Below are 16,380 nucleotides of genomic sequence, written 5' to 3'. Positions count from 1 at the left end.
GTTATCCGTTATAGTGGCACAAGGCCAAACTGACATACGTACAAAGCTTATATCCCAGATGTTATTTGAATTGTTTTCTATGAGTCAAACTACCTGAGACTGTTTTCTTTCTTTCACGCAACCTATTCAAAGAAAAGGTCTGAATTTCAGCTTTCCATTTGAAGACTTTCTGCAATTTATCTTTCCGCGTTCCTCAACCCGTATATTGTCTTCCTTTATGTAGGCGATAAAGCGTGCTTACAACTGGTGCCGACTGACCTGACTGCATTGAAATGACTGATTGGTAGATATCTGGTTGAAAGATACGAAAACCATAAGCAGTTCGATAAAAAAGGCGAATGAAGACAATAGATGGATTCACCAGAATTCTACAGGTCGGAGGCTTTGTTTAGCTAAATCTATTGGATCCAATACATGTTATCAACATCGAAAAAGAACGTAAGAAATCGGCATAATTGCTGGTAATTAACAGGTAAAAGAGTATAAACCCAGTTAATGTCTTCCATTAGAGGACTGAAAGACAGTGCCAAAATCGCTGATAATACAGGAGGTGATTGTGTGTGTATCAACTTGTGAGGGAAGTCGGACATGTCCCCAAGCGCAGTATACCATCACTGCTGTACAGTTCCGACGAACCCAAATTCCGAGCGGAAATGGTCGAGCCATGATTCGTACGCAAAATGTCAAAATATCATGTCCAGTAAATTACTTGACAAAAAACAAATTCAATCCGGTGTTCCACATGATTATAATATTTCAAAGGAAGACCCTATCATTTGGAGGAGGAGTATAGGATCTGTCATCGGAAATAGCCGGCGAGTTCTTGTGTTGGCGTGGATCACGCTGGCGCGGATCCCGGCGATTTTCCATTTGCCGTGAGTGTGGATCCCTTGCTGAATCGTCGCAAACATTTCGGTCGATATATGGGGGGTTTACAGGTGGAGGCCGAAAATTAACACAGGGGGTGTCCTGCGGCGATAGGTCCATCTGATTTCCTTTCGGTAATAAAGGCAGCATACCTGGTGGGGCAGCTCCAAGCAGACCAACGCCTCCCGAAATTCCACGCTTATCCCCGAGCAACAAGGGCTGCTGTGCCTGAAGACCTGTTACGCGGCGTGGATCTCTAGCGCGCGGATCGTTAGGAGCCGCTCGTAACGGGCTGTAAACTGCTTGTTCTGGTTCGAAATGTCGGACCGTTGCAGCAACGGGAATAGGATCAGGGCTGGCAGGTCCAAGAGGTATTGCCGGGGGATCAGTGACGGTAAAATCACGAGCAGTCACGCTTCCCTTTTGCTGACGCGGATCCAAATGAGCCCAGTTGGCATGCACTCGTATGGCGCTGTAATCGGGAGGGTTCGGATCAACCAGCCAAACTTGATATTCCATAGGAGGTCGCGAATTAATAGAAGCTTCAATTTCGCGAACTGGCGCCTGGATTGGTGCCGATTTAAAAGGAATAGGTAGTCGCCTGAGATCAATATCTGACGACCGGATGTCATCAAGGTTACTATGTGGCGCCAGGCCAGTTCGTAGATCCACATCGGTAGCTTTCCGGCTGTCTAATCTTAAATCAACGTCCTGGCGAGATGGTGTCGGTAAGCGAAGGTCAACGTCACCCATGCCACCGCTACCAGAAGGCATTTGACTGCTGTTATTATTTCGCATTCGCGGGTCACGCGTACGAGGATCTCTCCTACTGGTTTCTGCACCAGATGAGCTGCAACTATACTCGCCCGATGCAGGTTGGCTCTGTTGCAAAGTCGATAGCGCTTTAGCGATTTCAGCCACGTTGATGTTTTCCAACGACGTCAAGTTCAAATTTGTAAGAGCCGGAACTGAGCTATCTTTGCCACCATGTGCGTCAGGTTTTTGTTTGATAGTCCTCAAAAGGTTGGTAATGGATTCGCCCGTTTCCTCTTCGTCGCTCGAGTACCATTTATCGTTGGCGGTGTTTTGCTCGTTCCCGGCGTCTAGTCCTTCTTGGATGGAAGCTGGTTCACGCTGCTGCTGTTGGATACGACGGTAAAGCTCTCGCTGCCTTGCTGGAAGCGTAGATAAGTAATCAACATTTCCTTCTTCTTCTTCTTTTATTCCCACAAGAGGAGAACGAATTGTAGGGTGTTCTTCTTCCACCTTTTGTTTCGGAGGCTCGTCAACTGATTCATGAGAATGGCTGGGGTCGTTCGTCTTCTCTTGTCGTAATTGGCCAAACCAAATGCTTCGGCTGTTTTCCTCCGGCTGTTCTACACGGCCATGGTCCGTCTCGGACGTGGATGACTCCTGATAAAATGCTACGCGTCGGGCAGGTTCATCATTTCTATCTGCAAGCTGTGTTTGATGATGTCTGCCACCATCTTTGACCATTTCTGTTTTATTTGTCGCATTTCCACTGGAGGTGCTGCTAGCCTGATCGAACAGTGCTGGAATATGCGGTCGTTTTTCTCGCCCATTGGGAACAGGCGAGAAATGGTCAATGGCCTGAGTAAGATGAACATAAAGTTAGTTCAAAGGAAACACCGAATTAAAAATAGAACATTTATGTACCTGAATTGTTTCTTCACGAGTGAGTCTCGGAAAGTCTCCAAGAATTTCCCGTGGTGCTGTTTCAATGTGCTTGATTAAAATGGCTCGCATGGTTTCCGTGAGTGGTTCGTGACTAAACTTGCATTCGTCAGAATTATGTCGACACTTTTTCCCTAAGGAAAGGCAATATTATCGTTTAGTCTCTTTATTCTTATTTTTTATTTTTTGTCAAAATCTGAGTTAATTAAAGACAACTATACTGACCTGTATGAAAAAACTTGCATGGGAAGTCTTTATGGAGATAAAGACACTTTTCCTTTTTGGCACAGCAATCCATTAGGTAAAACTTACACAGTTCCATTTTGCGTGGCGGAAGAGCGGCATGGGAGTAAGGACAATCGTTACCTCTAGAGCATTTACCCTCCATGTAAAATGCACAAATTGGATCCTCTTTCGATTTGTTGGACTGCGTGTTAGGTGAAGGGTTGTTCTTGGCTGACCTCCGATCACGGTCGGACCGATCGCGATCCTGCCGTCTCCGATCACCACCTCCACGGTCTCGACCGCTGCCACTTGCAGGCCTCCGTCTTGGAGGGCTACGTCCAGATCGAGCTCTTGATTCACCCCCACGCTGCCGACGTAACGAGCTGAAGTTACTTTCGTCATAGTCGCTTCCAGCCGACTCGCCGCCACCATATCGCTGCATTCGATCCATTGGCGAATGCCCACGTGCATTTAGTTCATAGTCCATGTCATCAAGGTCTTCATTATCTCCGTCCTGGGTTCGCCGTCGTTTGCGCTAATTATGAAAACCAAGACGCAATTGTGTTATAAATAATAGAAATTCTAAATTTTACTACGAATAATGTGAAATACAGCGAGCAAATATTCCAAAGGAATAAACTGTTCACAAATATTTCGGAACATACATTTGAATCGCGATGACTAGTCAGGTCATCATCTCCTGCTCGTTTGCGCGTCCGGCTGTTATTACTGTTGGACGTCACTCGTTTATCTCGCCGTTTGTCAACGTTAACCGCAGCACTTCTGACGTTGAGCGAATCCGATTTCTCAGACTGATTGCCAGTTTGTGTTTTTAGATCCTGTTTAGCCGTGTCACCTTGAAGTACTGTAGGCTTAACCCCCGTTTTTTCTTCTTGCGTTTGATCTCCATGTTGAATTTCTTCATTATCGTCATCAGATGCGATTTCACCCTCTTCTAAATCTGCATCGTCTGCGTCATCTAAATTTGCATTTTCCCTGTGTGGAAAGATCAGCATAAATAAAATGTTTAATGTATAGGTACGCGTTATACAAGGCAAACCATGTAAACTGTCTGTCTTTACCCCATACCTCCTGCGCATCAGAGATTTGTTTCAAACGAAAACTATGAAGCTAAATATTTTTTGCTTATTCTTTTACCGTTTGCGATCATTGTGACACTTCTTTAAAACGTAAATTTCGAATACAGACGTGAAACAACCGCCATTATTATGCCAACGGCTATTCTGAACTAACAGACTGAAAAAGAGGGCATGTCGTCAAACATCACGTGACTAGCGCCTGATGCTGCCATATGAAAAAATAATGTATAAACAGTAATCAGAATCATGTAGCATAAAATTAAATGTTTCAAATATGTTCTTCAAATTTCCATGTTACTATCAAGCCATAAAGAATTTTCCTACATTTATGACATAAAAAATTAGAAAATATAAAAAAAAAATAAAATAAAAAAGACCGGCAACGACGGAAACTATTTGCACAAGCTTAACTGAAATCGATAAGCATAAAAAAGTAGGGTTGTTTGCATAACTCAGTTAAGTGACAACTGGTCAGTGAAATGAAATTAAGAAAGTTTTTCCATAATTCGAGGACGAAATATCGTTTTCCTCGACAATGCCTCGCTGTTCTAAGAATCATAGATGTTTGGAAAGCAAGAGGAATGGGAGAATAGGAGAGATGGGAGGGTAGGTTAGGAATATACTCAAACCTTTCATCATCTTGAGCTTGATCAGAATTGACTCCTTTGCCGAATTGGAGGTCATTTGCAAACACACCATGTAGAGCCATAACTTGGTGACAGCGCACATCAAAATGGCGCTGGCTTAAGGGGTAACAAGCAGTCTAGCCAGGGACAAGTCGATTGAACAAGCCCTGGGGTTCTGAGAGCACTGGGAGTTGTGATGATGCTTTCCGCGTGAATTCGATACACGCTCGCTGTAACGTTCTGTTTCCGTTCGTTTTTCTTCAATAGCAGAAAAATTAGCTTAGAAGGATGGATTCAATTTTGTCCATTTTCCAAGTTTCAAGAAGAACGCAGATCGTTTCAGATATAAGGACGATGCATTTCAGCGTCTAGCTTCATGAGTTAGAACGCGTCGTCTGGTCATGGTGTCAGGCCGAATACCCATAATCCGAACAGATGTAGTCGATGCGACTCACTAGCGAAGCCCTTCGCAAGAGACATCTAGAGGTGTTGGCGAACACTGATTCACTTGTATTGCTAAACGTTGCGCACTCTCTTGACAACATTAGAACCTGATGGACAGAGCGTGGAAGGGCTGCAAAGTTGAAATTTTTGAACAGATTCTTATCAGAGGCAAGGGATTTAACTTAGTTAATAATCGCCTACACTGTTGCAAAGAGTGATTTTACAAATGTGTAAGTTAAATGTAGGAGAAACAAATTTAAATATTTCACGTAGTGCATGATACGATATTGACAGAAACTTTAAGTCACGTGACTCATTAATATCCAACTGCATCTCTGCGTTGACGTTGAAAACAATTGCACAATTCGTACATATCTTTCTCTGTTGGTTTATTATGGCTTGTGGTGCAGAAGGAAATTTGTATACTAAAGCTGATAAACTAAGAGGACTCGGGATCTCAGTATGCCAGTATATGCACAATAGCGCGTTGCCTCATTGGAGACTATTAAATTACGTGCAAGGGTATCATTTGCAGGTTAAAAAGATATTTCAAATAGAAAGAACATGACTTGTCCTCGCCGAAGGCCATGGTTATATGACAGGCCCTGTGATATCCGATAACCATCTAACCCGTATACATCCCCAAATGGGGCCGATTTAAAATAAACCTTTTGAAATGCCTATATTTACTTAAACAGCTTACTTGTATCTCGTCGTACTTGAAGTTGGTCATTTCTCTCCATTAGATATTTTGAGGATACTGTTTTTGTCAGGCGTCAATCCAGACGACGGCCTATTGTACAGTTGTGGAAAAATTTAACGACCGACTTTACATTTTCGTTACTTAAACAACAATATTTCGAAAAAAATTTCAGAAAACTTTTAAAACGGAAAAAAAATTTAAGTGCCAAGCTAACTGAACGAAACGTCTATGAAATCTCGTCACTTAAAAAGAATCTGCAAGTAACTACTTATAACTAGAATTGTTACGACAACTAAACTAGTGCTGCCCGACTGAGGATCCACCAGTTACTTGTGTAGTCAGCAACCGCTAATTCTGAACGGTATTTTCTTCCACGGCGTAGTGTATGACTATTACTGTCTTTTTGCCAAGCGCTTAGTTTTCACACCTTCTGCAATGGCATAAAAACAAGTTTAATTAAGAAACTTTATTTTTGATAAAATTACTTGAAATGAAGCATAAGTGATATTTAGTTTACATTTAGAGTAAACGTCATACTGCTGTTCTATTGACATTTGTTGATAAAGCTCACTCTTGGAAATGCCTTATGAGCTACGCACCATGCGTCAAGTTCGAGGAAGTGTTTGTTGCTAAAAAGTTTTCCGTAGACAAAACTACAAGTATTACCGTATTGTGGTTTTAGTTCGTCAACCATTTCTGTCGTCACATAAGAAGTAACGCACGGTGCGAATAAAGATATGATTTTACATAGAAAATTAGTGATCATTCTGAATCAGAATTTCTGATCAACCAAGTTTACAGGGCTAAAACTAAAACAAAATTTCTTAACATATGTTTTTATTCCTTTGCGCCAACGAAACGTACAGCCTACCCTATAAATTAGGCAATAGCTTATTTCGCCGAAGGAGAGGAGATAGAGAGGAGGAGCTATTTTCTTGGCGAATAACAGAACACCAACTCATCATGTCTGTAAAGAAAAAAGTTAAAAAGATAAACAATGAAGGCAAGGAATTTTTCAATAGTTATGACACAGAAGAGCAGTAAGGTGCTACGTTATACCATCCAAGTCAGTGTTTGGACATTCTTAACAAAGTGTTAATAGTTTTCAGTCGTCGTGATGAAACTGTTAGTGCTAACTTTCAGCTTGCTGTTTCTCATTCAATTATCCGAGTATTACGCCGAAGCAACAACGACTAGCTATTATGATATCCTAGGAGTCGACAGAAAGGCAACAGATCGACAAATAAAGAAAGCTTTTCGCAACCTTGCTCTGAAATATCATCCAGATAAAAATCCTAATTTTGAAGACAAGTTTAAAGAAATTGCACAAGGTAACAAACATTCTCTTAACTTTAAAGATTAAGTATTAAGTTTACATTTTTAAACTCTGGTTAGCTTATGAAGTCCTTTCGAACCCAAAGAAAAGGAAGGAATATGATATGTTTGGGACACATGACAACACAAGAAACCAAAATTCAGAATTTACTTATGACTTTGACTTCAATCAGTTTATGAAGCAGTTTGACCAGCATTTTGGAGACTTAAACCACAAGTTTTTTAACAGTCACACCAACAAGAGGGCTCAGAAGAAAACAAATTCAATTCCAAATTTTGGGAATTTATTTGCTGCAAGTTTAAATATGATTTTTTGACAATGTTGAAGCATATTTACAATAGTAATTTTATGGTGTTTAGGATAATGACCTGTTCGGAGGATTTGAATTCAATAATCTGAATTCTATGTTTGGCTTTACTGATGATTCACATCACAGAACACAACCATCTTGTGAAACAGTAACCCGAAAAATTGGTAACGTTGTTACAAGCTATACACATTGTCTGTGATTGGACTTATATACAAATTTTACTGTTATGGAAATCGTTGTCGGCAATTACATTTTGTTTAAGGTGAACTGTAAGATGAAACTTTTTTTTGTAAAAAAACCATGTATGCTAAAATATCGCACAATGTTGATGGAGTATTTAAGAACTAGTTACTGAAAACAGCAAATCTCCGTAATCGAAAACTCCATGTATTCATCCGTACTATTTCAAGCAGTGACATGAAAACGATTGGCGTTTCACTCTGAAGTTTCCTCGTCAGCATAACTCATCAAAACTACAGTGTTTTTAGCCCAATGAAGGTGAAATATTTTTTTCTTCCAAATGAAACCCGACGGTGCACGGAGCGAGTAGCCGTTTAGCGACCCTTCATCTTACAAAGGAACCGCAACTGGAACATTCTCACATCGCCTGAATCAAGTTTAACAACCCCCTCTTGATGGTCGATAGATAACAACTGACCAGTGCTTTCGCGCTCTTCTCCCAGAATAATCTTGACTCGATCTTTCCGGACTGGCACGATTGGCTCTAATAGTTCTCCGGCAACTGTTACAACGCGATCTTCAGCCGGTAGAAAAAGTGAACACATCCCTCCAGATATACCTCGAATCACGCCACTCTTTAAGTTAAAAACAGATAGCAGTTAATAAGTGAATTCCTCAGCAAACAAGAAATAAGATACTACCTGTCCTGAGAGTCCTTTATCATTATTTGAATCCTTGAAACGCACCTCTATGTCGGTGGTATACCAATCTTGGGAGGACAAAGAATCCATTCCCGCTCCTGGTGTTTGAGGGTTAAGCGGTGATGGTGCTACACCAGGCGTCATGGGACTATAGCTCATAGGAGATGGCGAAGTATAACTTGAAGCCATCCCAGGCGATGGATGGAATGGCAAGCCTGTACTGGGGCTAGGAGTAGGTGCATAACCTGATGGGCTTGGAGATGCTTGATACGGCGCAGGACTTGGACTGGGCTGATAGGGTGAATACGTATGATCTGAACCGTACGACGTTCCCGGTGTGTGCGGAGTGTAAGGACCTTGTGGAGTGTCTACGTGATAAGCCGAGCCAGGCGTTGCAGGGTTGTAGGCTGGCGACGGGGATTGATCATCCCAGTTATCCAAGTCACCATAGTCGGTAGATCGGGCGGGGGTATTAGTGACGGTTGGATCCCATGCTCCAGATTGACCAGGTGTACGCGATCCATCATGAGAGGGCGTCATGCCACCGTAGTGAGGAGTTCGCGAGCCATCGTACAGTGGAGTTTGAGAGCCATACATTGGAGTACGAGAGCCAGAAGCATACATCGGCGTATCACGACCTTCTCCTTGCGACGCAGGAGTTTGGCTATAGGTAGATACAGCACCAGATTTGGAAGGTCCTCCCACAACTGCAATTCGAGTTCGGTCGACCGATACCGTTTGGCATTTAGAATGCAATTCAACACGGGCCGTTGAATCGGTAGCATCCTTAAAATACAAATAAGCAATAATTTTTTGCATTACGTGAAAAAACGCAATTATATTGAAGATATACCTTGACAATGCCTATATGACCTTTGTATGGCCCTTGCGTTACTTTAATGGTTTTGCCAATTAAATCTCGATCACGCCCAATTCTTCCGCCACCTCTTCCAAATCCACCACCGCCTCCACGTCCTCCACCTCCTCCACGACCACCACCACCACCCCCGCCGCGTCCTCCACCTCTTCCACCTCCACCACTTGGGTGCATGGGTGATGAAATCCTGGGTGACATGTAGCCCATACCGGACATTGCTGGTGAGCTCGAAGCACCTTTACTACCACCAGCCAATACAAGGTGACGAGTTTTACAGACGAAAATTCCACCATTTTCTAGCATCATCCGGGAGTGGAGGAATGCAAAGTTACGGTAAAGGTGACGTATTTCTCCCTGACGGCCAGAGTGGGGACCATCGATAACTTTAACGATATCCTTTCGCTGTATCGTATTTTGTTCTGAATCAAGAGCTACAGCTTGGCGATTCTCCTTGCGGCGCTGCAATGCTTGTGGTCGAACGGCTACGACTTTTCCATGCATGTTGAGTACCTGAAACAAAATTAGCAACATGTAAGTTTTTTATGACCATTCAAATGTTGCTTCATGAATTGTAGTATACATACTTGGAAATTCTCCCTCTCTAATCGTACAATGACACCAACGGACTGGGCATCGAGCTGCACCAAGTCACCCCATTGATATTGACCCATTGAATCTACTCCTGTAGCCATATCGGAGCACAGCTGAAGATCTCTTGGCAGAACTTTGAGTTCGTGCATTGTAAGATCAGAAAAAAGTACTACCATATTGTCTTCTACGCGAACAATCAGTCCTGTATCGTTCTCGTAGCGACCGGCAATAACACGAACATGATCTCCCATCGAGAAGTACTTTTTTAATTCGTGAGCTTGAAACTCCAGAGGATCCTTGAGATCTTCGTGCTTTGGCATGACGGTAATCTTATTGCCATCAATAGCCACAATTTTTCCACGGAGATGAATGAGTTCACCTTCACAAACTTCTACGGCATCACCTGTAGCGAAATTATGAGTTGCTTCCTCTTTTCCGGACACAATACGGACCTACGAGCAAAGAACAAATGAAACACCCGATTAAAGCAAATAATATAGAGGAAAGAAGGTTCGATGGCGAAAGAAAAATTGGAACATTCAACTCACAGCTAGATCAACTCCTTCAACAGCCTCTTCAAAGCGCTCAAGTTCAATCAATGTTGGTTTGACCCCATCAGCAAGGATTGCACTCATAGCAAAATTTTTGTAGAGGAAACCTTTACGCGAGTATCGGTTTCCTTCAAAAATCAAGAAGTCTCCATCACTAGTCACTTCACCACCCACCGCTCTAATTGCTTCCAGATCAAATAATTTCAAAGGAGGGCGAATTTTTCTTTTTTTTTTTGCATCAGCATCAGACTGAGCCGTACGCAAAGCTCCACGCGGCCTACTATAGTCTATGCGTGGAATCAGCTTCAAGTGTACCTGGTTTTGAGCCACATCTACATAATCCACTTGAGCGATGTCATCTTTATAAATGCCACGCTTAAGACGAACCCACGATTTAGGCTTCATGACACTTTGTTCTTTTACTACACGCAAAACATCAGTCATTTCTTTAATAGGAACCATCTGTTGGGCATATAAACCCATCCGAAGGCTTCCGATGCCGTCAATTGCCTGCTTAACGTGAGTTTGTTTGAAAGCCTCAACATAGATATATCCTTTGACACCTTCAGGTGACACAATTGACTTGATTTGCAAGGGTTCTTCAGTGAACTGGTAAGCAATGAATTTCCTCATTAACTGGAATACTGTTTGTTTCTCCTCCCCCAATCGGCACTTGACCATCCAGAGATTTGGATCTCTAAAAAAATGGTATAAATATATACTTATGAATAACTGTTGCTTCATTAAATTTAGTAATTAAATGCATTACTTGACTCCAGGAAGCAATGTTTGTTGTGTTATTTCGTCAGTCATGTCTTCACCTCCATCTCCAAAGTGTCTAGTGACGGTAGCTTCATCGGCATACTTTTTCCGAAAATACTCTTCTACCTCTTCTTCTTTCGAACTACTGCAAATGTATTTTTATATTGTTTTAGCCAATTCAATGTTTGTTTAATATTGAAATTTACTACATACTCCCACATTTGTTGTTGTCTACGCCTACCATCAATTTCCCTGGCTGTAGGTCCCATTTCATCAACTTCATTGCCCACTAATCCATAGTTTTCAGCTCCATCCTCCCATTCTTCTTCATCTTCGACCTCATCATCAACTTCTGCTTCTTCTAAGATAAAGCCGCCAAACCTATCACTCTTTTTTCGTTTCCTACCACCCCTGACTTCTTCTTCATCTTCTTCATCTTCTTCCTCTTCGACTTCATCATCTTCTTCCTCATCTTCAGAATCACTACCTTTATGCCGTTTACTTTTCTTAGCACCTTTATCCCTTTTCTTCTTTTTCTTTGACTTGTCTTTTTTTGCAAGTTTTTTGCTTACTGGTTTGTGATTACGGTCGTCGGAGTCATTTTCCTTCAAAGCTAAAAGTTAGTTTTCGACAAAATGATAATAAACGTTTAACGAATACCGAACTTTCTGCATCACTTAGAGCTTCTTTTCTATCAGAAAAATTACTATCGTCGCTGTCCGACATATCTGAATGCTAACTGGACACTTTAATTAGTCGAAAATAACAATTACAACGAACCAAACAAAGCTTTAACTTTTCGACTAAGGAAACAGGTAATTGTTTCGCTTTTTTTTCAACTTGTGTTTCCTCACTTAATACCACAAACAGAACTGAAGATAGCTTGTATCACCAACCCAAGCAAATGTTCGCACTTGCTTAAGTAAGAATGGCTCTCAGCGACACCTTTCGGCCTGTATATTTACGAGAAAATAGTAAATATTGTAAAAAATCGCTTTCAGGAAAAAGGGATTACTGTTGGTTTTCGCTTCGGTCCCTTTAACGGAAAATTTCTAATGCTTGCAATTTCAAATGTTGACATTTACATTGCATTTCATTGTTAGAAAACCCACTGCTTTAACTTTTACAATTTTCATTAAGTTCAACTTATTACCGTAAGCGCGCTACATGCCATACACTATTTTTTCTAAGGCAGCCACCTGAATACTGAATCTAAAACCAAATGAATGACAATAGTCTGGCATTACTCTATTTGGCTGTGTTGGAGCTGCTGTCGAGTCCCGAGCTACGGTATTTTATTTTCTTCTTCTGTTAAGTCAAACTTGTCACACGTGTGCAGGTAAGCGCAGAGCCCTATGTGTGAACTGAATTAGGCTCAGATGGTTGGGCGTTTAGAATTAGTATGGGGGAATCGAGTTCCAAGTCAGTAACTAGTGTAAATTCAAATCAGACGGCCTCTGTAAGCAAGAGTTCCAAACCGGAGGTAGCTCTGTCAAACACAGTAAGAATTTTATTAACAAAAGATCAGGAAAATTCTTTCCAGACTTCATCACCTTCCAAGTTACCCAGCCTGGTTCTACAAAATTCCTTGCCAAATGTTCAAGTGAAATCTAATTCAAACATATATGGCAAGGACCAAAAAGTTAAATTGACATTACAAGATTACAGAAAACAAGTTGGCCTTAAAGTGATCAATCAGAAACCAAATCAGAAACTAGGGATAACAGTAAGTTTTAACCTTCTTTAATGCCTTGAACATTTAAGATCATATGTGATTTATTTAGGCTAAATCGGAATCACATATAGAGGGGAAAAATGAACAATTGGTACCTCTAGATAGTGCTGTGTGTCCCTATTGTGGATTCTCCGTATCATCTACTACTAAATGCATAAGATGCATGAGATCCTTTGAAAAGGAAAAAAAAAACCTCTCCCAAGGCCTTGAATCATTGCCTGGGAACGATTTACCAGAAACCTTGCAGATGTCCAAAGATCCCTCATATGGGAATAGGCGTCCACGTGTTCAAAAGGCTCAATCTACTCGGCAGACTAGAACAAAGTTTGAGGAGCCACAATGTGTGACACTGAGTAGTGATGAAGAGGATTCCTTTCAGGAAACCAAAAAACCTAAATGTGATTATAGTGGAGGAATCCTTCAGCAGTCAACTGCTAGCACTGCCATTGAGGTTCAAGTACAGGCAAACATTTTAAATGGTAAGCAAGAAATGCAAATTTCCCATAATCTATCATTCTTTCATTGTGACCCAATGTACAGTAAATGGAATGTATCATATTATCATTTACATGGTAATTCAGAGACCAGCGTGTTACCTGGTGATACAGAAGAGGAAAAGGGACCAAGTGATTTGCTTCGCTGGAAGGATGGTGGGTTAAGTGGGGCCTTCTTTGCTGTAAACTGTCGTTCGGTTCGCATTGGATCTTATAAATTTGCACCTGCAGAACGCGTGCTGTTCTCGTCGGAGGGAATCATGCTGGAAGCACCGGTTTTTTACGCCAATGACCAGCCATCTCAAAACGATAGTATGTGGATAGACGTCGCTATCCCATCTCAGCAGTTGTTACGAATGGAAGCGAATTTCAATCGAAAACTTCCGGTTATCTTCCTATATGTTACGCCAACCTTGTGCCGTCGTGTTTCGTCTGGTTTACGCCTGGATAAAAGTGGCCCCTATTGGGACCCTCTTAGTGAAGACGAAAGCCAGAAGCGGCTTACGTTGCTGCCTTGCAATTTGGACGATTCAGCTATGAACGCAATAAAGCAAGCTTTCGTTCCTAGAGGTGTTTTTAGTGAAATAAGTTCTTGCGAGGCCAATAGACTCTTGGTTATCTCTTCACCCCCGGAGGTTCGAGATGCATTGCAACGTCTTCCCTCGGGAACTGCTGTTTCAGCCGAGGCAACTAGAGCTTCTACGTCTTCAAAACAAGACGTTAAAGCCCTTGAAGCAAGTGATAACAAAAGCGAAGTAAGTATTTGAACTAAAATAATTTGATTTTGTTAGTAACCCATTTGCCAATTAGGCCCTACGCTAAATGCTGAGCTTCATGTAATTAGATTGTCTTTTTCCTTCACGTAGATGCGAATAACTAGAGGGACAACCAAATCGCTTCCCCAAAACTGTTTACCAGTAATCCAAATGTTTTCATGGTCAGATGGACCAGATCGTTTCTCTGTCACCACTGAAGACTATACTTGTCTGAATCAAGACAATCTTCTAAATGACAGGTAGTCCACAGCCCTTTATGCATACTTTCGTGTAGGTTATAATTTGTGATCATTGATTTGTCTTTGACAGTATCATCGATTTCTATGTCAAATACGTCTTCAGCACTAAATTAGATGATAGTTTGAAAGGCAGATGTCATGTGTTTTCATCGTTTTTCTACCAACGACTTACTACTCCCCCAGCCAGAATGAGTGGAAGGTATACGATTTGCTCGATTGTGCTAATTTTTTTTTGTGGGTACGAGATTTTAATTTACCTTCATATTAACACAGAAAACATTCAGTTGAAGATGATTCTTCGCTTTCGTCAATGGAAAAACGTCATTTGAGAGTTAAATCCTGGACGAAAAAAGTGGACATATTCGAAAAGGATTATCTCGTGATACCTATTAACGAACGCAATCATTGGTTTTTGGCTATTGTGTGTTTTCCCGGGTTATCGGGGCCAATATCTGTGAAAGACAACAAACCCGTAAAGCTCCCATTCGAAAGAGTCGCTAAGAAAACGCCCGATGGACAATCAAAACGTGTGACGTTGAATGGAGAATCATTTCACATAGGAAACACAACCATTACGCCACTTAGCTCCAACTCAAAGGTAGTATCTTTGTTGGTTCGGTAACCTCGGTTTTCCCAAATGGTAAATAAAAATCATTTTTTTTTTGTTGCATTTGTTATCCGCACTCCAGACGGCAGAAAGTGCCCAAGTTACGCTTAGCGTTAACTCAGAGAGAGATGAAGCTGAAAGCGACGATGAAGACATATTATTCCCTCAGGACAGCAACCCTGTTGAAAATTGTATGAAGATTACTGAACCCATCAAACAGTAATGGCCTTGTTCTCTTACATTATATTCTACTATTCTGTTACACTGGCGCTAGCGAAATTAACAAATCGGACGCGAAAAAGAGAAGCTAAACGAGATAGCTTTTCTCAAGATTTGCTCCTTTTACACCAATCGGAGGTCAAACTAGAACGGAAGACCGTCCTGTATGTGTGTCGACTCGTCACTCTGCATTTCTTTCCCTTCGGTTCGATGTGTTGTTTCGCTAGTACGTTACTAAGGCAACTTAACAGCCTGCTGACCATCATTTTCAGTCTTTTAGTTTGTTCTGATATTTGGCGCACGAGACGATTCATCGAAAATGTTTCCTTTTTTTAGGCCTTGTATCTTATTTTTCGACTCGTTAGCTGGAAGCACCCATAATCGAGTGGCGACCATCCTACGCGAATACCTTACGGTAGAATACCAAGTGAAGCGGGGGACTCCTGTTGAGAATTCAAAAGCACGTGTAGACGCTTGTAATCTTTTCTCCAAAAAGACGATGATATCTGCATGCCTTGACGTGCCTCAACAGAACAATTCATATGACTGTGGCGTATTTGTTCTTCAATACGCAGAATACTTTATGCAAGTAAGTCGAATAATCTCATCAGTTTAAAAATATCCATAAGTAATTAATGGCTTGGCAATTTAGAATCCATTTTTGGATTATAACATACGGAACATTAAATTAAGTAACTGGTTTCCGTCTTATATCGCCGGAAGAAAAAGAAAAAACATCCAGTTTTTGCTGATACGGCTTACCAAAGAAATGAATCCCACGGCTGATTCGGTTCTCGATTTAATACCGAAAGAAGACGTGAAGATTGCACTTCAGGATCGCCAACACTCTCTTCCTGCCTTGAGTGCTACCAATAACCACGGCAGTGAAATTCAAAAAGCAGGTACCGTAGCTGAAGAGGCAATGGAAGAAGACGGAAAGTCGAACGTGGCACCTCACAATAAGAATGCAGCTGAAAAGCGAGCCGAGTCTGAACTTGTTGGTGACCAAGAAAAAAAAAAAAGTGAATTATTACATTCTGTTGGCCCTTTTTTACGTTAATATAATTGTTGGAAGGTTTAACTATAACATTTCATTACAAAGAAAAGGGAAATGAGTGTTTTGAATGTCTTATCGCCTTGGCAACGATGTAGAAACTAAATTGCCAAACAAATACGTGGTTAAATGTTAGGCGTTAAACTTTCATCTGCTGTAGCGCGTTTTGCATTTGCAATCCATGCAAGAAAAGGTCGTTTTTGTATCGCCTGCTTCATGGATCTTACGTATCCGTAACTGGCGAAAACTTCTATGACGTCGGATTCTCGTAACCGCAAATGCTGAGAT

General features: G+C 41.4%; 4 protein-coding genes across 5 annotated transcripts; 2 read left to right on the top strand and 2 right to left on the bottom strand.

The window, feature by feature from the left end:
* Positions 1-382: 382 nt before the first annotated feature.
* On the bottom strand, positions 383-4,716 carry LOC130694679 (zinc finger CCCH domain-containing protein 4-like). Of its 2 annotated transcripts, none has more exons than XM_057517780.2 (5): positions 4,517-4,716; positions 3,453-3,783; positions 2,788-3,322; positions 2,545-2,696; positions 383-2,478 (listed from the first exon to the last, which is right to left on the bottom strand). In XM_057517780.2, exons 1-5 carry the CDS (start codon positions 4,594-4,596, stop codon positions 757-759), a joined length of 2,820 nt encoding a protein of 939 aa, XP_057373763.1. In that variant the 5' UTR covers positions 4,597-4,716; the 3' UTR covers positions 383-756. The 2 variants fall into 2 exon arrangements, with proteins under 2 accessions (XP_057373763.1, XP_057373771.1); XM_057517788.1 differs by lacking the exon at positions 4,517-4,716 and adding an exon at positions 3,877-3,902.
* Positions 4,717-6,557: 1,841 nt separating this feature from the next.
* LOC130695049 (dnaJ homolog subfamily B member 9-like) lies at positions 6,558-7,573 on the top strand. The gene is made up of 3 exons (XM_057518166.2): positions 6,558-6,991; positions 7,056-7,288; positions 7,356-7,573. The coding sequence occupies exons 1-3, from the start codon at positions 6,778-6,780 to the stop codon at positions 7,503-7,505; spliced, it is 597 nt and encodes a 198-aa protein (XP_057374149.1). The 5' UTR covers positions 6,558-6,777; the 3' UTR covers positions 7,506-7,573.
* A 100-nt stretch (positions 7,574-7,673) lies between these two features.
* LOC130694625 (transcription elongation factor SPT5-like) lies at positions 7,674-11,862 on the bottom strand. The gene is made up of 8 exons (XM_057517696.2): positions 11,629-11,862; positions 11,182-11,573; positions 10,976-11,113; positions 10,204-10,903; positions 9,649-10,107; positions 9,041-9,574; positions 8,188-8,973; positions 7,674-8,121 (listed from the first exon to the last, which is right to left on the bottom strand). The coding sequence occupies exons 1-8, from the start codon at positions 11,692-11,694 to the stop codon at positions 7,861-7,863; spliced, it is 3,336 nt and encodes a 1,111-aa protein (XP_057373679.1). The 5' UTR covers positions 11,695-11,862; the 3' UTR covers positions 7,674-7,860.
* Positions 11,863-12,220: 358 nt separating this feature from the next.
* LOC130694670 (sentrin-specific protease 6-like) lies at positions 12,221-16,119 on the top strand. The gene is made up of 9 exons (XM_057517768.2): positions 12,221-12,694; positions 12,753-13,182; positions 13,285-13,952; positions 14,064-14,212; positions 14,283-14,411; positions 14,486-14,810; positions 14,902-15,038; positions 15,375-15,627; positions 15,691-16,119. The coding sequence occupies exons 1-9, from the start codon at positions 12,371-12,373 to the stop codon at positions 16,096-16,098; spliced, it is 2,823 nt and encodes a 940-aa protein (XP_057373751.1). The 5' UTR covers positions 12,221-12,370; the 3' UTR covers positions 16,099-16,119.
* The last annotated feature ends 261 nt before the right edge of the window (positions 16,120-16,380 follow it).

The sequence above is a fragment of the Daphnia carinata genome, chromosome 1 (assembly GCF_022539665.2).
Source record: "Daphnia carinata strain CSIRO-1 chromosome 1, CSIRO_AGI_Dcar_HiC_V3, whole genome shotgun sequence".
NCBI classification, from domain to species: domain Eukaryota; kingdom Metazoa; phylum Arthropoda; class Branchiopoda; order Diplostraca; family Daphniidae; genus Daphnia; species Daphnia carinata.
Note: the sequence above shows the minus strand (reverse complement) of the source record. Positions and strands in the feature narration are given on the sequence as shown.